Genomic DNA, 25725 nt, shown 5'->3' with positions numbered 1-25725 from the left:
GGCTTCCTACTTAGTAGTAATGTGGAAATTAAGTTTGGAGAGAACCCTCTATCCCTCAGGAGGTTCCTCTCAAATTCCATGCTGTCAAATGTAAATTCTTTACCTGAGGATGAAGGACCGGCCCCTGAGACAGAAAGGAGCTATCAGGATTACTCTAGCTTCGTCCTCCCTGATTTTCCTCAGAACTGCTGGAATTAGAGCAATCGGAGGAAAAGCAGAGGCCAGAGTGTGAGTCCACGGGATCATGAAAGCGTCTACTGCTAGGGAGTTCCCCCTGGGGTCTACAGAGCAAAACTCGGCTACCTTTTTGTTCCGGCTGTTGGCAAACAGATCTACGGTAGGACGCCCCCATGCCTCTATTATCTGATCGAAAACCTCCTGATTTAGCTCCCCCTCGCCCTACTTCAGCTGAGTCCAGCTTAATAAATCTGCTCTGTGATTTTATATTCCCTTTATATGGAGTGCCGACAGGGACCCCAAATTGCTTTCGGCCCAAAGGAAAATACCTTCTGTCACCTGCATCAGACGACTGGACCGGGTACCTTCCTGGTGATTGAGATATGCCACCACTACTCGGTTGTCCGAGAGCACCCTTACATGGTGACCTCGCAGAGAGTCCAGAAATTCTGAGAGGGCAAACTTCACCGGCAAGAGCTCCTTCATATTCGAGGATACGGATTTTAGGGACCCTGTCCAGCGACCCTGAGCTAGCTGGTCGTTTAAGTGGGTGCCCCAACCCCTGGGGTTCGCATCTGTGGTCAGTATCTGAGTGACTGGAGTTACCCATGGGACACCCCGGCTTAGATTGTGTGACTCCACCCACCATTTTAAGGAAAGTATGGTTTTTAATGATAAGGTTAGCCGACTTTCTAAGAGCCCTCCTAGAGAGTTTCCAGCCTCTAATATTTCCCACTGCAATTCTCTTGAATGTATCTGGGTCCACTGGACGGCTGAGAAACAAGCAGTCATTGAACCCAGGAGGGACATGGTTTTCCGCAGGGTCATGCTTGGGTGATCCTCTATCCGAGACACCTGGCTTATAAGTTGCTGGACTTTCCCTGCTGGGAGGCAGCACTCTTGATTTATTGAATCCAATATAATGCCTAGATATTCCTGCACCTGACCTGGTTCGGATCTGGACTTTTCCAGATTCAAAAGCAAACCTAAGCTCCTTAAGGAATCCATGACTTTCTCTAGTTGGGTCCTGCAATGCCAGAATAAGCTGCCTATTATCAAAAAATCGTCCAGATATGGGACTACCAGGATGTTCTGCTCTCTCAGGTGCACCTCCGCGATTATTTTGGTGAACACCCTCGGGGCAATGGCCAGGCCGAATGGGAGGGCCGAGCATTGATAATGCTTGACCACCCCCCCTATTGGGACCGCCACCCTCAGGAACCTCTGGAAATCTTTGTGGATGGGACATGATAATAGGCATCCCTCAGGTCCAGCACCATCATGAAGCAATACTAAAACAGCATTTTCACTGATGACTTTATTGTCTCCATCTTGAAGGTCTGAACCTTCAACAGTTTGTTTATTTTTTTCAGATTGATAATAGTCCTGAAAGTCCCGTCCGGTTTCTTCCTCAGAAACAGAGGAGAATAGAAACCCTCCCCCTGCTCCCTGGTAGGCACCTCCTGTAGGACTGCTTTTCCTATCAGAGTCCGAACTTCTTGCTCTAGTGCTAACTGTTCTTCGCATGAGGACCTTTTGGGAGTTATCATGAAGTTTGGATGAGGGACTGAAAGGAATTGGAATTTTAGGCCTGATTTTATTAGGTCCAGGATCCATGGGCTGTCTGATATATTTTCCCAGGCTGGGAGAAACCCAGACAACCTTCCCCCACCCGGGGCGAACCCTCATTGGGAGGGTTTTTTATTGTCTTTGGGGGGTCTATTGAACAAGAAGCCTTTGGTTCTCCTCCTACTGTCTTCATGTCTATCTTTGTCCCTGGGGAGTTTCCTACGGATAAAATTCCTGCTCTGAAAGGACTTCCTATGGGTGGTGTTAGAGACGACAGGAAAGAGCTTTTTGTTACCTCCCGCCTTATCTAGGATGTCATCAAGGGTAGGCCCAAACAAAAACAGAAACATTGATTTCGTTTGAAGGTACCCTGGCCAACACTTAAGCTAGAGGGCCCGCAGGGCCGCATTAGAGGAGCTCGCTGCCCTACCCGCCAACTTGACAGAGTCAGCCGAAGTGTTTGCTAGGAAGGCGGCAGCCCCCTTCATCAAAGGTATGGAATGTAAAACTGCTTCCCTAGGTGCTTCCTCTTTGAGCTGAGTCTCTAAATGATCCAGCCAGACCATTACCGATCTGGCGGTACAGGTGGCAGCTACCACAGGTTTAAGACCCCCTCCCGCGGCCTCCCATGAACTTTTAAGAAAAGAGTCTGCCTTTTTGTCCATGGAATCTTTTAGTAAGAGAATTTTTTGGATGCCTTAGCGATTGCTACATCCACTTTTGGTGCCTTCTCCCAGAAGGAGCAAGCCGGGTCATCAAAGGGGTATTTCCTTTTCGGGGATAAAAGGCCTTTCCTCTCTGGTCTTTTCCATTCTTTTTTAATTAAAGAATGAACCTTGTCATTAAGAGGAAAAGACCTTTTCTTTCTCTGCTCTAGACCCCCAAACATAAATATCCTGAACAGACCTTTTGGGCCGAGGATCTACCAGCCCCATGGTGGACCTAACGGGTTTGATAAGGCTATCCGTTTCTTCCAAGGGAAAACAACTACGTCCCCTTTTCTCCCAGCATGAGGATGAGCCTGACGAATCAGAGTCCGTACCGACCTCATCTGGGCTACTAGAATCAGACTCCGGGGACAAGTTTTTAGATTTCCTGTTTCTTTCCATGAAGGGATCTAACGGTGTCCTCCACCTGGGTTTTTATTATGGATCTCAGTTCTGCGGCAAATTTAGGGGTTTCCTCGCAGATTGGTTTCTCTATACAAGAACCGCAGAGTTTTTTCACCCAAGTAGGGGGTAAATTCTCTGCGCAAACAGCACAGATTCTGGGCTTGGTCTTGCCTGTACTTCTTCCCTAAGAGAGAAGAGAAAGAGAGGGGACCCCAATTATTAGCCAAACTTTCACAAAGATCACTTACCCAGTTGAATGAAGAAGGGGTACCGGGTTGTCAGGAGGAACCTTATCCATAGTTGGGTTCCCTCTCAAGGTGGATGCTACGCTGGAACCTTTACTGCGCTGGGATGTTTTGCCCGAAAGACTGCTTCCGCTGTTCCCATGCTGACGTGAAGTGCCTTCCTTCTGTCTTGCTTGACGCTGCTGCGGCGGTAGCGGAGACTCAGGCAAGAGAAGTTGCGACTCTCCCAGCTCCTGCTCGCTCCTGATGCCAGCTGGTATGGGTAGCATCTCCTGATGCTAATCGCCCCTTTATAATGCATCCATTTCCCTCTTCCTGTTGTTCCCTCCTCCCCCCATACCCGGCCGCTCGCGCCTGTGCACTCCAGTAAAGCACTGTGGCGTAAAGTCATAAGGCCGCCCCGGCGCGCGTGCGCACGCGCAAACCGGAAGTCCCGCCTATGCCACGAGGAGACGCTTCCTGCGCCGGGAAGACAGAGGGAGGGAGCTGATTCCGCCGGCTCCTGATCAGGCTGAATCGCCCCACTCACCCTAGAGGCCCACTAACCCCAGCGGTGGTGCTCCAGGACGCTGCACTAGCCGAGGCAGGGAACCCCCGCTGCTTGAGTCGGACTGGTCGGGCCTGGGACATCCGGATCTTCTTTCTTCAGGTACTAACTTTAAGTACCACGGAGACTGTAGGTCCCCAGTCAAGGACAGGAAACCAACTGATGCGGGAGAGAGGTACCGCCCATTTTATCTGTAGGTTTCCTGTGCTTGAAGGGCGGATCCCGTCTCTCTGTGTTGCCGTCATGGGGAAAGGAGAAAATATTTTTTTTTTTTTTTATTTGTACTGAGCTAGAGGATCATAATGTCATGTCATTTTTACTGCACAATAATCGCTATAATAACATATCCCAAGCGCTATTCTGCATATATGCTATCCACTATTTTCACTGATCTACGATATGTGCCATTTCAGATGTCCTTTCTTTTTTTTCTTCTTTTTTTTTTATGGACAATTGGTTTTTTTTTTTTTTTTTTTTTTTTTAGAAACCAATAAGAGAGATATGTCCTACTTTGAGCGATGTTTTGAATCAATTGGGCCAAAGGTCCCGAGGAAAAAGGAAAAAAATCTGTGTTAAGTGTGAAACTGGCCTAACTGAAAGGACTGATGGATCTGCAATCTCCAATAAAAATAAATGGTTACTGTATTGGTTGGGCGCCCAATAAACAGGTATTCTGGATTCCCCGATGCCGACCTTAAATCTTTAGTATGCAACGTAGCATAATGTTTGTTCAATTCACATGTTTTAATGACTTGTACTTGAATATATGTTGATATACAGGTAATTCTCCGCGGTCTGACTCACGTTAATTTCACTCTTTTCAAATACATTTTGAACAAGCAATGAAGGATAAAAAGAAAGACAAAAGGATACCGTGATGGAAAAATAAGAATTACCAGCTAATACTTAACGCGAAGTGACAGCTCTAATGTACTTCAGATAGGCGCATTATTTTCGGATGGTATAACAACCGCTTCCAAGTATAAAGAGATGAAGTGTCTACAAAGTTAATGAGACCTCTGAAGGCCAGAGATGTACTATGTGGATCAGTAAACACATGCACAACAGATAACAGGCAAGTAAGAGTGAATATGGCAAACTATGCACTGCTCAGTAACAAATGGCAGTGCCCGATTAATTACTACTTACATTGATTTTTGCCATTAAGACTAATGGAAATGGATATGTATTGGACGAATGTGCTGGAAACCATTAATGGTTGTCTGATCAACGTCAGGTCATGTGTGCAGAAACGTGCACTAGTATGATGATCGAATATGAGCCCATAACTTTTCACTATGATCCTGGATATATGGTACTTCTTTCCTGGTAGACACCATTCAAAAACAAATTGTATCTATATTATATCTATTTTTTCTACCATTATTTCTAACACAGGAATGTGGAAAATACGTCATTCAATAAATACATTTAATTGTTCAGCAATTTACTGAAAAGGAAAAGAACTCAAAAAACATCACTGTGGGGGCAGCATAGGTGCAAAATACTGATGAACAAGCACTCACACACATCATCCATCTGAAAAAGGCTTTCTTGTACAATATGATCTAGGACTGGGTCAAACAAGGGGTTAATTAGTGGTAGTAACCTTAGATAGTTGGGCAAAAGTAGGCACAACTCTAGAGGAATATGTGGCTAAGATAATTGCACATCCCAGCGAGTGCTGGCTGCTGCTCAAAGGGCTATGATCCCCCACCGCTCGCTGTCGTTGGGTTCCGGAGGCATCTGATCAATCAGGAAAGTTGGAGCCATAGTATAAAATAAAAAGGATTTATTTGTATATTAAAAAAACACATTTCAGGGTAAGTCTTTGTACCTTTACCAGTGTAGTTATGTTTTTACTCTGTAAAACCCATTTTAGTTTATACCATGACTCCATGCCATTCTCTCCCAGGCAGGACCGGGAATTGGGCTGTTCGCTAGCGGCTCTATTCACACCCATCATACACGAAGGAGATGGTTGTTTAGTATTATGGATGCAAACGGATAAGACTTGTATAAGATCCCAGTCATATAGATACATGTAATGCACCATGCCGGTTTACAGCATATTGGTCATGCCCATATTATTCAATTAGGACGACTGCCCAGCACTCTATAGGTGCACCCTACAAGGGCAGCCACCCTACTCTTCCTATACATGAGGAATCACTTTATATTTGGGGGAAAAATAAGCAGGCTCACAACCAGTGTCAATGGTTCTCATGGTCTTGCAAAATTAAAAAAGCATCACATATCTGTGTGACTGGCATCTTATACAAGCCTAATCTATGGTTGTCCATCAGTATTTTGCACCTATGCTACCCCGCCTGTTATGCCTGTCTGCATCATGCAGTATATTGGTCCTGTGACCAGTTATTGCTAAGTAGGCCTTTATTCTCCGTGTTTCATTTAAGTGTTCCTTTATGGAAAAGTTCTGGCGTCTCCGCTGCAGTTGTAGCAATAACACCCAAGAATGTTAAGTGATCCTAATTTGCAGATTCACACAGACGTGTAAGACCTCGTCAAATGACTAATTACCAATTCCTTTGATAGGATATGACTTTGCCAACTAGGTGCCAAGTCGCAGCACAGCCTGGAGCTGAATGCATTTTCTACAACTAGCAGCTCTCCGTGGTACAATAAAGTGATCATCTATGGCAGCCCTTTTTTCCACTACCACAATCACTCCACATACCAGCCCCCCATAACCTTACTTTACCTCATCTAAACCGCCTGACTCGCATCCTAAATTTCTCCTTGAAGGGCCCCCGGCATCCCATCCACAGCTATGCAGTCATCAGATGAATTCAGCATTCAATATTCAATTGAGAATAGTGGCTGTGACATTACAACCAGTGCCGTAATCATAACTAATAACTAAAGTATAAATGACCACTTCATAATAAATAAAGCACACGCAGCTTTGAGGATAAAAATACAAGGCGAGCTATGACAGACCTGAATATTCCCCTTACTGTAACTAACGTTTTAGAATGTCTTTCAGGAACTACATGGTTAACTGGCTGTCAAGTTCAATTTTTCGCAAACCCCAGGAGATTTAATCTATAGGAGGGTAGGAAAAGCCTCCAGGGTAATGGATGACTAGTTCTTACTGCAGTCTAGCTTTCATGCTCTAATTTACTTTTTGAGACTCTCTCACTTCCTTACGGATTGTAAGCTCTTGTGGGCGAGGTCCGCGCTCCTCTTGGTTGATTTAATGAAATGTATTACTCTGTAATGCCTGATAATGTTTGTACATGTATCCTATCGATGGTAAAGTGCTATGGAATATATTGGTGCTATATTAATACAATTATAATCATTAATAATTGTAATCAGTTACACTTTACCAGTATTTTTAAAAGGGGTTGTCCTATAATGTCCATTAAATCTATCTATAAGCTCTAACCACTTCTGTAATTTGCTTTATTTTAAAATATCTTACTCTTCCCCCTATGCAGCTAATCCCTATATGTGCCATTTTAACTTCACTACCGGCGACGTTCAATGTGAGGAGAGTCTCAAACAAGACATTATGAGGAGAATGGCCACGCAGTCATTACTCACTTTTATCATCACGCCTCCAACAGGATGTCATCGGGAGGGCAGCGCTGCAGTCACTTACCACAGCTTCTTTCAATGCCAGGCTCTAAAATTTGGCACACCATAATTGCAATCAGTGCATGTGGAATGTAAACACATGGGTCACATGCTAGACACCAAAGTATAAGTGTATAGCATGCGACGTTTCGCTATGCGGTCTTAGAGCTTTATCAAGAGCCCAGCCTCTTCATAAAGCTCTAAGGCTGCATAGCGAAACGTACGTTGAGGCATTTTTACCACCATCCCTCTTACTACTAATATCTGCAGTGCTCCAGGACCCTCTCTTTCTTTGGCCTGACTTTGGTAAGTCTAAAGGGGCATATGGTTTGACTCCCTATTCCACTTGGATGTATTCTTATACTTTGGTGTCTAGCATGTGACCCCTGTGTTTACATTCCATATGCATTGATTGCCATTATGGTGTACAAAATTTCGGGTCTATGTGTCCTATAGCCCTGCAGAGCCTGGTCTTTTTACTTCCTTTGTCTGTATTTATGATGTTATTTAAAGATTTGTGAATGTTATTCTAATTATTACCAAAATTGTTTTCACACACCAGTTATACTCTTTGTTCTCTCTTTTTCTCATGTCTTTTGAGTTGGCGTTTCTATGTGTAGGTGCCCGGCCTACTTAGGACTGAGCATTTGGCACCTTCGAGTGTTATTATGTATTGGGCTGTTACTTTTTCATTTTTCAGATATAGGGATTAGCAGGATACAGAGAATGGTAGGAAATTTTAAATTCAAGCAAATTATTTGAGTGGTCAGGGGGTGAAGGACTGATCTCTATAAAGGGTATTATACGTATCGGACTACACAGTATGGCGTTACTATTTATATTTGTGTTATTTATACAACACTAACATATTCCATACTCTACGGACAATTTCACTGGCAGCCAACTCTTTTCTGGCACGAGCTCTATAGGGGTACTATCATTACAGGCATCACATGGCCACCATAAAATATCACCTGTTGCTTTTAAGGTTCAAGACTCGAGGAGGCCTTTACTGAAACATATGAACTCACTCAGCAGGGGGAAATTCAGGTTCCCATTCAAATAAAATGGTAGCCATATAGTACATAATCTGGGCAATTCTGCTCTTACTTAACAGGAAGCAAACCAACTCTTGCATAAAAAGAAAGGTCACACACCTCTATGAGGGCCATTGGTTCTAATAGGGTATACGGACAGAAGTGGTCTTCAGGAGGCAATTCCTTTAAAAAGGGTCCAGACTTGGAACAAATGTCTGAATTCACTTTATGTGACTGCAGCAGGAAAGAGATTATCCAGCACAAAATCCAGGGAAATAATTCAAAACTAGAAATTTATTTAAATGTGATTAAAAAGAGTACATGTTAAAAAGATGCTCTAAACAGCACGCTATCGGACGGGTTTCAAACTGTGTGTTCTTATTCATAGTATAACATGTGTTAGCACAGTAGATCAAATAAATTTGTGCATAGTATAACATGTGCTAACATGTTATACTATGAATAAGAACACCGTTCGAAACCCGTCAGATAGCATGCTGTTTAGAGCATCTTTTTAACATGTACTCTTTTTAATCACATTTAAATAAATTTCTAGTTTTTAATTATTTCCCTGGATTTTGTGCTGGATAATCTCTCTTTCCTGCCGTTGATCCACCCTGCAGCCAACATAGGCCTACAATCCCTGCACGTCCTGAGGAATTCTACTACGTATGGTGAGCTGGATGAACTTTTTCATTTTTATGTATGTGACTGCAGACTGACGAATCAGGACAGCACACAGTGCACATGTCACAATTCCCACGGTCAATTGCTGCATGTGAGATTTGCATACTTGCGGTCATGTGCTGACTAGTCTTATCTGGCTTCTCTTAATAGAGAGAATTAAAAAAAAAGCACAGGAGTCTAGTCGGCACATGACCGCAAGTTTGCAAATCACATACATGTGGTCATGTGATTGCCCAACCACATAGAATGACTGCAGACCTTTGTCCCAAGCCCAGACAATCCCTTTAAAGGGTTGTTCTCATACCAGAATCATTAATTTTCACTGGCACAGTGGATCATTCGCACTGGCTACCCTTCATCGCCATTACAAAAAGACTCACATACTGTAAGAGAAGATAAAATCAAAGGGATTGTCTGAGACTTTGTATTCATAGCTCAACATTAGGATAGGACATCAATATCAGATTGGCTAGGGTGCAACAACTCACATCCCCACCGATCAGCCATTCTCAGTGCAGTCTGCAGCTGAATGTGCTCAGCTGTGAGGCTAGACAGCTCTGTCAACTGTGTAGTTGCCGCGGTGGGGCACTGCAGATCCACCCCTATTCAAATGAATAAAGCGTAGATGTGCAAAACCCAGCCACACGGCCAATGATCAGTTCATTAAGCTGTGTAGTTCTGCTCTGCAGCCAATCCGGCCGCTGCCAGCACTGAGTGTCTTATCGGCAGGGGTCCTGGGTATTGCACCCCCACCAAACTGATATTGTAGACCAATCATAAGGATAGGCCATCAATATAAACTACTGGACACCCTCTTTAAGTAAAGTCACTACTTTACACAGTTTGACATATAATATCTTAGGACTCCCTGTTTGTTTTTTTCATTCATTCATTCATTCATTCATTGGTGTGGAGCACTCTCTATTCAGCAATAGCCACTGTATAACAGCAAAATACTGAAGATAGCCCTCATACAGCAGAATAAATGACATTTAGTTTAATTAACTGAATGCTGGGATTTTCATCAGTGTATATTGCTATTTTTTCCAAGAAATATTTTAGTATAGTGTGAAGCCTCTGACATTTTAGCCATGTTTTAAAGGTTACACTGACATTCTTAGCCGCCTGGTTCTGTACAAGATGTGATGTAATACTTCATGGGCTGCATATTGAATAAGTAGTTTGAATGCCTGTGTGTCTGATGAATGCCAGCCTCTTTCCCAATACTAATCTGGGAGGTAATCTCCCGGCGGCTTAGTATGCAGGTCTTATTTCAGATCCGACTCCATAGGCCTTGGTGAATTTTTATTTACTTAGAGCTTAGATTTGTAGAATGAAAATATTGTAAAAGGAAGCATGGAGAACACAATGACTGGGAGGACACCCAAATAAAGGGTATAGGAACGGAAATGGTATGGACAACTGTGAACTAGTTAGGTCCAGAAATATTTGGACAGTGACTGACGCTTCGCGATTTAGTCCCCGCATGCCACCATTTTTTTTATTTAAAATGAAACATCTGAGATGCAACTGAAGTGCAGACTTTGAGGTTTCATTAAAGGGGTTGGACAAAAATATAATTTAGGAATTGCAACCATTTTTCTACAAAGCCTCCTTATTTCACTGGCTCAAAAGTAATTGGACAAATTAATTTTATCATAAATAAAATGTTCATCTTTAACCGCTTCCCGACCGCCCACTGTAGATAAAAGTCCGCGCTGCCTGGGCTCTGTGCAGCGCGGACGTTTAAAAACGGTGGGTGGTCCCGCAGCGCTCAGGACCCCCAGGGTCCTGCAAGCGGTGCAGAGCGACAGCTCTGACAGGGAACATCATCGGGACCTGATTGGATCAGGTCCCAGTGATGTTAACCCTTTGCTGTCTTCTATATGCCGCGATCTATAGTGATCGCGGCATATAGAAAACAGCAGGAGGAGAGGGGGTCGTCCACTTACCTCTCCGACGGCCCCCTTATACCTTCCAGGACCTGACGTTGCTATGGCAGCTGGAGGTCACATGACCGCCTCCAGCTCTGCCATATATGGTGTCCAGCCTGGCTCAGCCTGCAGCTGAAGCCTGGCAGGAGACACTGAATGTGAAAGTCAGTGAAGATCTCATGTAATGTAATATATGTCTATTACATTACATGAGATCAGGGATCAGAAAAATAAAAATTAATGTCCCATACAGGGACTAAGTAAAAAAAAAATGTTTTGAAACTGTTAAAAAAAAAAATACAAAATAAATTAAAATAAATAAATAAAATATTAAACCGATAAATAAGTATATTTATGCAAAAATAAAAAAAAGTACACATATTTGGTATTGCCGCGTCCGAAACAACCCGAGCTATAAAACTGTCCCACTAATTAACTCTTTCTGTGCACACCGTAATAAAAATAAATAAAAAACGGAGCAAAAAACTATGCTTTTTCCTCATATCGCCAAACAAAAAGTGGAAAAAAATGCGATCAAAAAGCAAAATGGAAATAAAAATGGTACCGCTGAAAACCTCATCTTGTTCCGCAAAAAAAAAGCCATACAGCTCCATCAGCCGAAAAATAAAAAAGTTATAGCGCTCAGAATAAAGCAATGCAAAAAAAATATTTTTTCTATAAAATTGTTTTATTGTGTAAAAGCGCCAAAACATAAAAAAAATATACAGTAAGTGTAGTATCGCTGTAAACGTACTGACCCGAAGAATAACGCTGCCTGATCACTTTTACCACACGCAGAACGGCATAAAAAAAAAAACCTCAAAAAACAATTCCTGAATTGTTGGTTTTTGTTAATTTTACCTCCCAAAAAACGGAATAGAAAGCGATCAAAAAATGTCCCGTACCTAAAAATGGTACTAATAAAAATGTCAACTCGTCCCGCAAAAAACAAGCCGTCACATGACTCTGTCGGCCGAAATATGGAAAAATTATAGCTCTCAAAATATGGCGATGCAAAAACTAGATTTTGCAAAAAAAAAGCGTCTCTTAGTGTGTGACAGCTGTCAATCATAAAAACCCGATATAAATCTGGTATCTCTGTAATCGCACCGACCCGAAGAATAAAGTAATCTAATCCGTTATATCACACTAGGAACGGCGTAAAAAAATAAATAAAACCAATTCTTCACCTGCTACTGATTTGTTTATTATGTCTCCCAAAGATCGCAGTATGGCTCGGCACACATTTATCCTGCGCTCTGCGCTGAGCACTTACGCCAGAGTTTCCGTGTAAATCTCTGAAATATGTGATTCAGCCGGAACCCATGACGGAAGATTATAGGCCACTGTGGATGCCGTCTGGCCTGTGATCCCACGGTGTCATTTGTTTTAGGCGTGCATAAAAGTGCGGTTGGCCACAGTTTTGTGCACTTCTGAAAAAAAGGACACCACTAAACAGAGGCCAGACGGAGTCCAGAGTAACTCTGCTGCCTGATTACAGTGAATGGATCCCGCAGGGGTTTCATCTGAATTACATCACTTGGAAATTTAGATGGAAACCCCGATGTAAGTGCTCAGCATAGAGCGCCGGATAAATGTTACGTAAAATGTTCCCAATAAAAGCTTCAACTCAGTCCTCAAAAAAAGCTAGTCCCCACTCAGGTCCGTCATCTGTTAAAAATATAAGGGACTTCCAAGTTACTGGTAGCAGAAAGACTCTGCAAAAGCAAAATGGCCCTTGCCCCCCAAAAGAAATTCAGAAAATTTTGTGCTCCCAAATCCAAATGCCTATTCTACAATAATTTGTTCTCCAATTGTCAAATAGCGCTCCGTCCCCCCCAGATCTCGCCGTATGGCTGAGTGGTACGATACAGCCACATATGGGGTATTGCCACTTTTAGAAGAAATTGTGTGACACATTTCGGCACCATTTTTACCCATTGCCCTGTGTGAAAATGTAAAATCTGAGGGTAAAACATTTTTTTGTGGTAAAAATATAAATTATGCTTTTTTCACTGCCCAATGGTATAAATTTAAAAATTAAAAAATACTCACTACTTCCCTAGATGAATTCCTTGAGAGGTGTAGTTTACAAAATGGGGTCACTTGTGGGGGTTTCTGCTGTTTCGGCATGTCAGCGACTCTTCAAATGTGACATGGTGTCTGCTGCCTATCCCAGCCAACATAGCGCTCCTTTCTCTTCCGAACCCTGCCGTACACCAAAGCAGTGGTTTTCCCCCACATATGGGGTATCAGCGTACTCAGGAGAAATTGTACAACAAATTTCATGGTGCAATTTATCCTGTTACCCTTATGATAATGCAAAATTAGGGAATGAAAAACATTTTTTGTGGGAAAACTGTGAAAATTTTATTTTTACAGCTCAATTATTATAAACTTCTGTGAAGCACCTTGGGGTTCAATGTGCTCACCACACATCTAGATAAGCTCCCTAAGGGGTCTAGTTTCCAAAATGGTGTCACTTGTGGGGGGTTTCCACTGTTTAGGCACATCAGGGGCTCCCCAAATGCAACATGGTGTCCGCTAATTATTCAAACAAATTTTACATTCAAAAAGTCAAATGGCGCTCCTTCCCTTCCAAACCCTGCCGTGCGCCCAAACAGTGGTTTTCCCTCACATATGGGGTATCAGCACGCTCAAGAGAAATTGCACAAAAAATTTTGGGGTCCATTTTTTCCTGTTACCCCTGTGAAAATAAAAAAAAATTGGGTCTAAAATTAACATTTTTGTGAAAAAAGTTAAGTTATTTTTTTTCTTCCACATTCCAAAAATTCCTGTGAAGCACCTGAAGGGTTAATAAAGTTCTTGAATGTGGTTTTGAACACCTTGAGGGGTGCAGTTTTTAGAAAGGTGTCACTTTTGGGTATTTTCTGTCATAAAGACCCCTCAAAGTGACTTCAAATATGATATGGTCCCTAAAAAAATGTTTTTGTAAATTTTGTTGGAAAAATGAGAAATCGCTGGTCAACTTTTAACCCTTATAGCTCCCTAACAAAAAAAAATTTTGGCTCCAAAATTGTGCTGATGTAAAGTAGACATGTGGGAAATGTTATTTATTAACTATTTTGTGTGACAAATCTCTCTGATTTAAGGGCATGAAAATTCAAAGTTTGAAAATTGCAAAATTTTCAAAATTTTCGCCAAATTTCCGATTTTTTCACAAATAAACGCAAGTGATATCAAAGAAATGTTACCACTATCATGAAGTACAATATGTCACGAAAAAACAATCTCAGAATCAGGGGAATCCGTTGAAGCGTTCCAGAGTAATTACTTCATAAAGTGACAGTGGTCAGAATTGAAAAAATTGGCCCGATCACGAGGGCAAAAACAGGCTCTGGTGCGAAGTGGTTAATACTTTGTAGAGAATCCTTTGCCGGCAATGATAGCCTGAAGTCTTGAAGCCATGGACATCACCAAACTCTGACTTCAGTTTGTTTGTGGATTTTCTGCCATAAGTTTTGTCTTAAAGAGTACCTGTCAGCAGGATTTTGCTATGTAAACTACACACAGTGTGATATTAGTGCTGTAACACTGATTAAAATGATACCTGCGGTTAAGAAATTCGCTTTGTGCATAATGTTTTGTGCATACACAATAAAGTACTGTGCAGGCATGATATTTTAAATAGATGGCAGGTCACTGACATATTACTTACCTGTCAATCAAGCGGGAGGCAGACGGAGGGGCCAGAACAACAAGAAAAGACTGCCCATAGCCCGCCCCGATGCATGCAGACATTATTACAGATAAACTTTAAATACTAATTACACAAGAATCACAAAACGGATTTCTTCACAGCAGGTATCATTTTAATCAGTATTACAGCACTAATAAGGCCCTGTCGGAAGTTTACATAGAAAAATCCTACTGACAGGTTCTGTAAATAAGTGAAATACATGGTTGATGGGGTTGAGATCTCGAGATTGACTTTGCAGAATATTCCACTGAAAGCAGACCCCAATGCAGAGCCAGTGTCAGTCAGTGCCGGGGGGCAGTGACAGCCGCAGCTCTGTATACTCAGAGCAGTGACTGAACCAGCGCTGGCGCCACCCCCATGATTGATACTGGGACGTTGTAGGGAGGATTAATGTTAATTTTCTCCCCGCAGCATTTGGATAAGTGCAGGCACCAGGCCAGATAATAAAACTATTAACCTGCAGATTAACAGCGTTTTTTTTTTTCTGGTGACAGGTTCCCTTTAAGAAAAAACAACAATGCAGTCCGTCTCCCTATCACACCATCTACTTCCTCATTTTCAGGGAAAAATTTGCTTATTTTTATAATAGGTCTATTGACTTTGGATTTCCGGGCAGCAAAATACTGTGTTGGAGAACCATAAATTGGTCCATATCATACTCCTATGATGACCCTTTGGAAAAACTTAATGTAAAAAGTGTTTTCACAAAAACAGTAAGTGTTAAGATAACCTCATACTGGACATACTTAGCGTTGCAGTGTGCTACTTTGTTTTTTAGTTGTATATGGAGAAGGCTGCTCCTAGTAAGCACCTGTACACACCTATTTCTTGTTTAGGATGTGTCAGTTTTTTCTGTTTCTATGTATAAGCTTTGACTGAGCACTCCGCCTCTAGGCCACAGGCGGTTTTAATTGCAGCAGGTTCTTGCCTTCCCATACACAAGCAGGCTTATGTCTCTTAGGCTGTGTGCCCACGTAGCGTTTTTCAAGCGTATATGCTGCGGAATTTCCGCAACGTAAACGCTTGAAAAACGCATGTATATCCGCACCCCATGGTCCCCAATGGCATTCCGCAATGTCAATGCCCATGCTGCGGATTTTTCCGCAGCGTATATGCTGCGGTCAAAAAAACGCAGCATGTTCATTAATTTTGCGGAAGCGCAGCGGAATCAATGTGCGGATGGTACCCAAGTCTGGAGGAGAGGAGACTCTCCTCCAGACCTGGGTACCAAAGAACCTGTAAAAAAAAGAAAAAAATAAAGTTTATACTTATCTTCTGATGTTTTCCCTCCGTCGCGCTGTTGTCTGAAGGACCTGCCACGTCATTGAGTCATGTGACCCACCACATGACTCAATGACGTCACCGCAGGTCCTGCACACAACAGCGTGAGCCGCTGAAGCCTCCGGACGGGGCAGAGAATGCATCAGAAGGTGAGTATAAAGTTTATTTTTTTATTTTTTACCATTCTGAACAAGTTGTCAAGCACTTTTCCAAGTGATGCTTGGAGAAGTGCTTGATAACCCGCATGCGGAAATGCATGCAAAGACGCCTCACAAACGCTTCTACCTGGCGGGAAAACCGCATGTAATATCCGCATGCGATTTTCCCGCCAGGGAGAAGCGTAAAAAATATGCTTCAGGTCCGCAACGTGGGCACATAGCCTTAGAGAGGAGTTCAGACAGGCAGGTTCCTGGTATTTTGAGAAACGTCTTATTGCAGCTAACAGGTACACATGAAATGGCCAATTTATGCGCTAAGATTTCTCATTTATTTCTATTTTCTATAGCAGTAATGCTATTCATATTTCATCATATATTTCATGTTCGCATACTTAGCCTTGCAGTGTGCTACTTTGTTTTTTATTTATTTACTCATACTGGACAAGTCACAGGACATTTTGTTGGACCTATGTATTGCATTTATTCTGAGCTGGCACCAATGCTCAGCTCAGCCTACTCTAGTTGTCCCAGTTTAGATACGTTTTATACCATTGACTTTAAAGAGCACCTGTCAGCAGGATTGTGCTCAGTAAACTACATACAGTGTCAGGAGGGGACATTACACTGATTAAATCCGTCCTGTGGTTCTTATGTAATCTTTACTTTCAGTTTGGAGATAATGATATGCTCATGCTCCAGGGCGGCCTGTGGGGGGCGCTCTATCTGGTGCTCTGCTTACATATTCATCTGTATGCTCTTATAACAGATCACTGATCGTTCACTGACCAGCCTCCTATTTTACATAATGCATCTAGTAGTGCGGGGCTAGGTAAAATAGGAGGCAGGTCAGTGAATGATCAGTGACCTGTCATAAGAGCATGCAGATGAATAAGTAATGTAATGCGGTGGTGTTCACACTGTCCGGTAATGAGGTAGTGACCCAAGTAAAGTTCAACTTAAACGTCTTTATTTTTCCAAAACTCACAAATTAAAGGCAAACGGTATCCTCCGGTTCGCAGCCAGGTCGTCAAACAACAGTCCGTTTCCAAACCTGTTGCCGTGGGCGACCACGCCGCCGTGTCGCTCTGAGGTGTGTCAGAAGCTTTGCCTTGTTCAGGTCACACAGTCCAATATTGCAGAGCCTCCGGCTCTCCAGCTTGCAAGCACAAAACACTGACACCCAAATCTTTGCTGCAGGTTTTTAAATCAAAACTGTGGACATGAGCCACATGCAAGACCCGGGCTGGAGGGAGTGGACCGCCCCACTGCCATCCTGTAGTCCACTCCAAGAACAAAAGCCCCTTGCCGGGTTTTACTAAATTTGACTGGGTTAAATAGCTTGCCCAAGTTCAAATTTACTTTTATTCTGCATTGCAACCACAGCTATGTCTGTGATTGTAATGCACTCCAGCGGATTGAATATGCTGCTATGCGCATTCTGGGGGATACATACCGTCCCTCGCATAAAATTTCCCTCACTGCCTGACAATAGGCAGAGCACCAGATAGAGCGCCCCCCCACAAGCCGCCCTGGAGAACGAGCATATCATTATCTCCAAACTGAAAGTAAATATTACACAAGAACCACAGGACGGATTTCATCAACCAAGGTATCATTTTAATCAGTGTAATGTCGATCACCTGACAATGTATGAGCCTTACTGGGCACAATCCTGCTGACAGGTGTGCTTTAATGGACAAAAAAAAAAGGACTAAGAAAAAAAATAGCACACACATGTTTTTTCACTTTTTTTTCATAAAACAACTTTAAAAGTGATTTCATGATTTTCAAAGAATAAACTTTTCCTTCTTCATCAACAGATCCACTGCAGCAGTCACGTGCTTTGTGATCGTGATGTCATTCCTGCAACCTGTCAATAAAGCAGCAGCAGAGAGGCAGCACTGGACCTGAAAAGGGTGAATAACACCTTAGTTAAAGAGGTTGTTCACTACTCAAACAACCCAATCTCAATCCCTAGAGGTTTCCCCCTTGCTGCTGCTTTCTCACTTCCTGCGGGTGTATGATTCATCTGAAGGTAGGAAGAGTGAAACCATTGCTAATTAGCCACAGGGATTGCATGAATTGAAATTGATCCCCCGGAGAGCCAGTGCCGACACCGGAGGCAAGTATAGGTGTTATTATTTTAACACACAGGGGGAAACACAGGGATTGAGAAGGGGTTGTCAGAGTAGTGGACAACCGCTTTAAATATTTTAACCTAGTGGAAACCTATTGGGAGGAAGGAAACCTCTTACAGGGAGTAATTAGTATAATTATTTGTGAAAGGGTGGTCTATGGCATATTTTATAGTGTCACGGCGGTAACTCGCATGCCTCTTCTGCCCCGCCCTACTCACCATAGTCACCGCACAGAGTCTCCTTGTGTCAGGCCGTCATTTTGAGTTGCCTTTTGCAGCACTCCTCTGCACTGCTGCATCAGCATGTAGCTGCCATTTGGCCTTAAAAGGAACCTGTCACGTCCTAGTTACTATCATCACTACCCCCACTGGGTTGTTAGTGCATCACTAACAAGCGGTTTTCATGAAAATCGGTGGTATTATAATGCTTTTTTAACATTTTATATACTTTGTCCTACCTGCTCGTATTCAGTCATAGGGGTGTGATTCTCAGATTCAGTCAGGGGCGGGCGCAGCATTCAGTTAGTGCTGGCGCTGCCCATGACATTTGAATACTGCTCCCGGCAAGAACGATGTTGGTGGGCATTTGCACAAGTCGGGCCGCTGATCCAGTGCGTGCACACTGAGGCTGTGTGATTGCCAGCTTCAGTGTGCACGCGCTGTGACCTGTGGCTCCCGGCTAGTGCGCAGTCAATCCATCTTGTGGTCACTGCATGCGCAGTGACACTGCAGCGGTGGCCGAAAGATACATTGACCGCGCATGCGCCTACAGGTCACAGCGCGTGCGCACTGAAGCTGGCAATCACACAGCCTCAGTGTGCACACACCGAGAGTCACAGGACACAGCGTGTGCGCACTGAAGCTGGTAATCACACAGCCTCAGTGAGCACGCGCCGGACCATCAGTCCAACGTGTGCAAATGCACATGCGCCCCTCAAACCTAGCGCCACCCAGGAGCAGTATTCAAATGTCATGGGCGGCGCCAGCACTGACTGAGTGCTGCGCCCGCCCCTGACTGAATTTGAGACTCATACCCCTATGACTGAATACGAGCAGGTAGGACAAAGTATATAAAACGTTATAAAATTATACTACCTCCGATTTTCATGAAAACAGCTTGTTAGTGATGCACATTGCATCACTAACAAACCAATGGGGGCAGTGATGATAGTAACTAGGATGTGAAAGGTTCCCTTTAAGGGTTGTAGCCGGTCTCAGCAGTAATTTAACCCTGCCATGTCCTTCATATCCAATGACAGCAGGGTCTATGTTGGACACCTCCTCCTACCACTCTTTTCCCGAACATTGGTTTCTAATTTTTTTGTCTCAGCTTTTTACTCTGATCCTGTGCTGCCCTGGAGTAGTACCTGGTGTCTACTGGCAACCCAGCTCATCCTCACCATCTGAGGCTCAAGTGAAGACCCAGTATTCACTTAGTCATGCCCCTACAGAATAAGCCCAGCAAGTGGCACAGTGGGTTCACACCCACCAACGTTGCAGATAGCCAGAAAAGAAACTGAATGCACACTTACCACTTACAGCAACTGACTGCTGACTGCAAAAGGCGCTGCATTTAGAAATGGCATAAAATCAAAGTAATACAAAAATTACAACACGTAGAAGGTATACACAGGATCAATGGATATTAATCAGTTACGGCTAAGGTCTATAAAGATTAATACTTACTTGGAAAGGGATACCCCTCCGGCTTTGCCAATCATCTCTTCATGGTGTAGCACAGCATCATTCCAAGGTATCGTGAGGAATTTCAGTAATGTCTTCATCCACCTTTCTGGATGTAAAACCAACTGTTCGTAATGCACCATCATACACCTGTCGTAGCCCACCTCAATGCATTGATTGTACATGGTTTCTATAGCACGGTTCCACTTTGTTAAGCAATCTCTATAGCTATTCAAGTCAAAGCCAGCAATTGTAACTTTCCTAGAAATCATCGAGTGCACAGAAGCACGTCCATCTCTTACCATCAAAACAAATTTGGCATTGGGAAATATTTTGGCTAAATAAGACAGTGACTTTAAAGCAAATGGGTCTTTGTTACACAAGTACGGTGCAGGTTCTCCATGTTTAACTATTATTTCCAGTAAAAAAGCCTGCATGGCTGCATCTAGTACTTCATCTGTAACACCAGCCTCATCTAGGCGGATTTTCTCTTTGCTAGATCGTGCCCACATCTGTTTGACAGCTAAGATTCGTGGAATAACTCTAGTCTCTTCTCCACATCGAATCTCAGGATGGGCATCCAGCATGGCACGCATTAGTGTAGTTCCACTGCGAGGTACTCCTCCGATAAATATTAATGGCATGTCTTTGTTATATGCAAAGCTAGAGTTTGCTCTTTGCTCAGTTCTTAGTGTTGCTTTAGGGCTTTCCATTTTGACAGGCTGACTGCGCTCCTCTATTCGGTGGTGGCACTCCATTGCGTGTTGACCCAAGTAGAACACAGTCACTGAGCTTATTACAAGGCAGGCCAGCAGCAAGTTTTGCTTTAGTTTCCCAATCATTTTGATAACCATGCCTCCTCGATTGAGACAGATGCAATCGTTGCTGTTTTATTTACAGGGTCATGCCAGATAGATTTTACTCCAAAAAGGTGAGCGCCATCTGCTTTGTCTGCAAAACAAAAAGTAAACTTATATTAATCACTACAGACGAAACAGACAGAATATCTGGCTAGATGACAATCCATGGGATGCAGCCAAACGTCAATTAAAGAATGCAATAAAAATAAAACTACCATTTGGGAATAGAGTCCACAAAACAGACTAAAGCAATTGTAACAAAACAAAATCCAATCCGTGAGATATATTCTTTATCAGTAATGAAATAAGCAGGAAAGGAAAAGACACATTGTTATTGAGTTAGTAATACTTGATCTTAGCAGCCTATTAAATAGCACACACTCGGAAACTGAAGCGTAAAATATAGAACTTATAGTCACTATTATTCATGTAAGACACGTCAATGATACCTATTATAAAAGCCTCATTGGGGGCTTGACATTCAGAGTTTTTCTTAATTCCTACTTAGTTAAATAAGTGTCACGGTGGTAACTCGCATGCGTTCCCACCGCCTTGCTACTCAATGCGTTCTCCGCTCTGCTTGTCCTCATGTCTGGCCGCAGCACTGAGTCAATGCAGAACTTCCAACTCTGCTACATATCCCTGATGTCTCCACATGGCTAAAGGGGGGGGGGGCGCGGCCAGATCCTGCAGGAATTTAACCCTGCTGTGTCCTGCAGGGTTTGGACTCCACAGCCAATCACCAACCAGCAGGTGTTATATTAGGCAGCACCACCCTCCACACCTTTGCCTGAGTTTAGGTTCCAGTTTGCTGTTAGCATCTAGTTCCCAGTCAAGGCGTTTAATTGTTTATCCCTCACGTTACTGATCCGGCTTGTCTTCTAGTCCTCGTCCTGTCTGTTTTCTCTGCTCGTGACCTCGGCTACATATCCTGAACCTGTGCTGCCTGCCCTGCCCCCGGACTGTCTTACTACGCTTCTGTCTCACCACTCTTGTACCTCGTATACCTGCTCTGACCCGTTGGTCAGCTGATGCAGGTCCGGACACTGCCCTGGAGTTGCACCTGGTGGCTATCCTGTGGCCCAAGCCTCTCCTCACCATCAGAGGCGCTAATGAAGACCAGGTAGCCACGTCCCTTCAGGGTAATAATAATAAATAATAATCTTTTTATTTATATAGCACCAATATATTCCGCAGCGCTTTACAATTCAGACAATTTTCAGACATTATTGGCACTGTCCCCATTGGGGCTCACAATCTCCATTCCCTATCACTATGTCTTTGGAGTGTGGGAGGAAACCCACACAAACACGGGGAGAACATACAAACTCCTTGCAGATGTTGTCCTTGCTGGGATTTGAACCCAGGACCCCAGCGCTGCAAGGCTGCAGTGCTAACCACTGAGCTGCCCATGGCACAGTCGGTCCAAACCTACCAGAATTACAATAAGTAGAGATGACCATGCGTGGGCTGTCACCTCGCCATGAAATGCAGTACTAAAAAAGCTTTATTTTTTTTACATATGTAGAGGTCCTAAAGTTAGTTCAAAACTATTTAAAGGGTATTGTAACATACCTGGCGGCGTCCTTGCATAGTGGTCCATCTCCCACTGTGCAAGAGCGCGCACTTGATCTCCAGTCCAGTTTGCTAGCCTGGCTTCCCTCCATGCTGTCTGTTTGCCTCTGTGTCTGCTGCTTAAGGGCGGCGCCCGATCACTTCCTGCTTTTTGTACCTGCTGCAGACACACCCCTTGTGCGTCCTCAGCCTATTGTTGTCTGCCATCTGGTATTTAACCCAGCTGCTCCAATGAATCCCTGCCTGAGCATTGTGTTCTGTCAGTTGGCCTTTAGTCACTGATATGCCAGGTCCCGTTTATGTTTCCTGCCTTCGGTATCAGTTCCTGTGTCTGAACTGTGTCCTGTCTGTATTCTCTCCTAGCCTGTTTTGTTTTTCTCTATGTCCATACTTTCCCTTTTTATGCAGAGTCTGAACTCGTACCTAACTCCTGCTCGTTGTCACTGTACTTCCGTTTGTGAGTTTGTGGTCCACTCGCTACTTCTCTGCAAGTACCCTGTGGTTATCTGGTTCTGCCTTTCCCTTCTAGTCTATTCCGTGTGAACAGAGCCCTGTCTCTACCGCGTCTTTCGCTCTGCTCAGCTCTGTCCACCGCGCCTGCGGTTTTCGCTCTGCTCAGCTCTGTCCACCGCGCCTGCGGTTTTCGCTCTGCTCAGCTCTGTCCACCGCGCCTGCGGTTTTCGCTCTGCTCAGCTCTGTCCACCGCGCCTGCGGTTTTCGCTCTGCTCAGCTCTGTCCACCGCGCCTGCGGTTTTCGCTCTGCTCAGCTCTGTCCACCGCGCCTGCGGTTTTCGCTCTGCTCAGGTCTGTCCACCGCGCCTGCGGTTTTCGCTCTGCTCAGGTCTGTCCACCGCGCCTGCGGTTTTCGCTTTGCTCTGCCCTGCCCACCGCGTCTGCGGTTTCGAATTTGTCTCCCAGTCTGTACTGGACCCTACCCAGCCTGCGCTCTAGTCTGCCTGTTCCTGTATTCCCTGGTGTGGGTCAACAGCCGTGTCCGGAGTCTGACCTGGAGTAGACCCTGGTTCCTCTGCTCAGTTCCTCCCTGGTGCACTGGCGTCGTATGCCGTCGTGCGACCTTGGTCGGATCGGGCAGATACTTAGTTACGCCCCTCCAGGCACTCTCCGGTTCATGGCACAGTGGAATCACTACATAAACACGCACACGCCAGTCAGTCCGGGCGTGTGCATTACAGGTATCTATTAGCAGAAAATGACCTATTGTTTAAATTTAGGTTTTTATGATACTTTTTAATTTTTAATATCACTACGTAAAGAAAAATCTTGCCTTTTTCACACCGGTCACTTTGTCTTAAATTGGGTTCATACTACTTGCTCTTTTCAGCAGTCACATGGACACAGGCAGCAATAGAGTCTGGCTTATTCACTTGTACAGAATCTGCGGCATGCTCCGATCTGGGCAAAATCATTGTGAAAGTTGTATGAGAAGTTGAGCTTGGACCATCACCTACTGTGAATGGTGGATCCTGTGTTATCTACTGTAAATAGAGGTGTTACTTTTTATTGTAATCCTGTCTGTGATGATAATGAAACTGTTGAAATGTCATCTGTACAGAACAGGAAGTATGTGACTAATATTAGTCCTAATATACTGTATTTGTAGAAAATTGCAGGATATTTGTGTTTTTTTTGTTTCTTTAAATATAGTGATATAGAAAATCAAAACACAAGAAATATAGTAACATAAAACCTAATTTAAACAATAGGTCATTTTCTGATGACTCTTTAAACTTTTTTATTGTCTGCAAATACAAATGTGCACAACATAAATTCAGATACATCTACATAAAAATTGTGATAGAACAAAAGACAAAAAAATAGACCATAACTAATAAAACTGTAATAAATATAATATCTTACCTAAAATTCATATATTCAGTTCTACATTCTTTTATAAAAATCAGTTCAGTTCTACAGACATGGCATCCAAGACTGTGCAAAGATCTCAGCAGATGAGGAAAGAGGACATACCCGAATCTGACAGGCAGAGTGAACAGTGAGTCAGCTCCGCAATGCATTGCCTCATCAGCTCAAGAGTTTACGTATTAATATCACAAAGCCGAGGCAGGAACCATTGCTCCAGAGCACAATTCTATTATCATGGAGTGACGCACATTGCCAGTATTTATAGATCCTTCCACTCTGTGGAGAAGGTCAGCATGAAATGACTAGGACCAATCATGGCTTATAAGTTGCCTCTTTCTGGGTATTAAGAAAGCCACAATTGATTTTTAGATAGACTGAAATTAGACGGAATCGCTGTGTTTACTATACTAACAATATTAGATGGACTACTTTTAAGTCCTTTGTACATACAAGTCATCCTTTTTCCAGAGTGACAGGGACACCCGTCCCTCCTTACCTGTTCTATGATACAAATTATGGCAAGTTAAATGTAGGATTTGGTAAGCGCAGCAGGCGAGCATCATAACTTACCGCTACAGCAGTTACGCCAACAGAATAGGCTATTACTGGAGGCTTATAACTGTTTGGACTCTGGGCAGTGGAGATCTTAGAGGACATTTCTTGTTAAACAGCTGCATATTCTATATACAGATATAAACAAAATATTGTTCAAAAATAAACTCTGTCCTACTGCTGTCATATGGAAAGATAATGTTGCAGACCTAATAAGTACTCAATGAGACTTCTGGTACATGTAACATAGCATTGATCAGCATGGTTCAGTAATTTATCAGAAGACTGCATATAGAATATAGAAATAGTTGGATTTGCTACATTCATCCCAATAATCAAACCGCTAGACAATACTGCCCTTATATTAGCATCCTTCTAATGTAGTCACAGCTGCTCTACTTGACTCCTCAACCTTTTCTCTCATTCTCTGAATTGTATTCAATTTACCACTGCCAACATTTTCTCTACAATTTCTACTCTCCATGCATGATCTCCATTCTGCCAAGGATCTGCTCTCTTGTAATGGTCATCTAGCTTTCTCATACATAGGGCATCTACTATTGCTCCACTTTTTCTGGAAGGCTCTTCCCCATGACATCTGCTACTCCCAAGGCAACAATAACAAACAAAAAAACACCTCTTCCAATGTATCTAGTTTACACAGCTTAAGGCTATGTGCCCACGTTGCATTTATGAAGCAGAAAATTTCTGCTTCATTTCTGCAAGTCCTCTCCCGGAAAAACGCATGCGGAATTCCGCACGCGTTTATCGCGCATTTTTCGCGCGTTTATCACGCGTTTTCCACATGCGGAATTGCCTTGCGTTTTTTATGCATTGAACAAAGGCAATTCTGCTTGCGGAAACGCAAAATTAAATGACGTGCTGCGGATTTTTGAACGTAGCATAAACGCTGCGGAAAAATCCGCAGCATGTGCATAGAACTTGCGGAATCCCATTGAGGAC

General features: G+C 43.4%; 1 protein-coding gene across 9 annotated transcripts in view; it reads right to left on the bottom strand.

Annotated features, from left to right (window-relative positions):
* The window catches only part of TPST1 (tyrosylprotein sulfotransferase 1), a 224825-nt gene that overhangs the window by 72755 nt on the left and 126345 nt on the right, over nucleotides 1–25725 (bottom strand). For all 9 annotated transcript variants that reach the window (XR_012282314.1, XM_073664951.1, XM_073664950.1 and 6 more), the window contains exon 2: nucleotides 19895–20842. Coding sequence is in view for 8 of the 9 variants with exons in the window: in XM_073664951.1 (XP_073521052.1) it covers nucleotides 19895–20745 (851 nt within the window). In the remaining variant the exon portion in view is untranslated. The remainder of the gene's footprint in view (nucleotides 1–19894; nucleotides 20843–25725) is intronic.

The sequence above is a fragment of the Phyllobates terribilis genome, unplaced genomic scaffold (genome assembly GCF_046119375.1).
Source record: "Phyllobates terribilis strain yellow unplaced genomic scaffold, ASM4611937v1 Scaffold_2__4_contigs__length_985480577, whole genome shotgun sequence".
NCBI lineage: Eukaryota > Metazoa > Chordata > Amphibia > Anura > Dendrobatidae > Phyllobates > Phyllobates terribilis.
The sequence above is the reverse complement of the archived record's forward strand: the minus strand, read 5'-3'. Positions and strand labels throughout refer to the sequence as shown.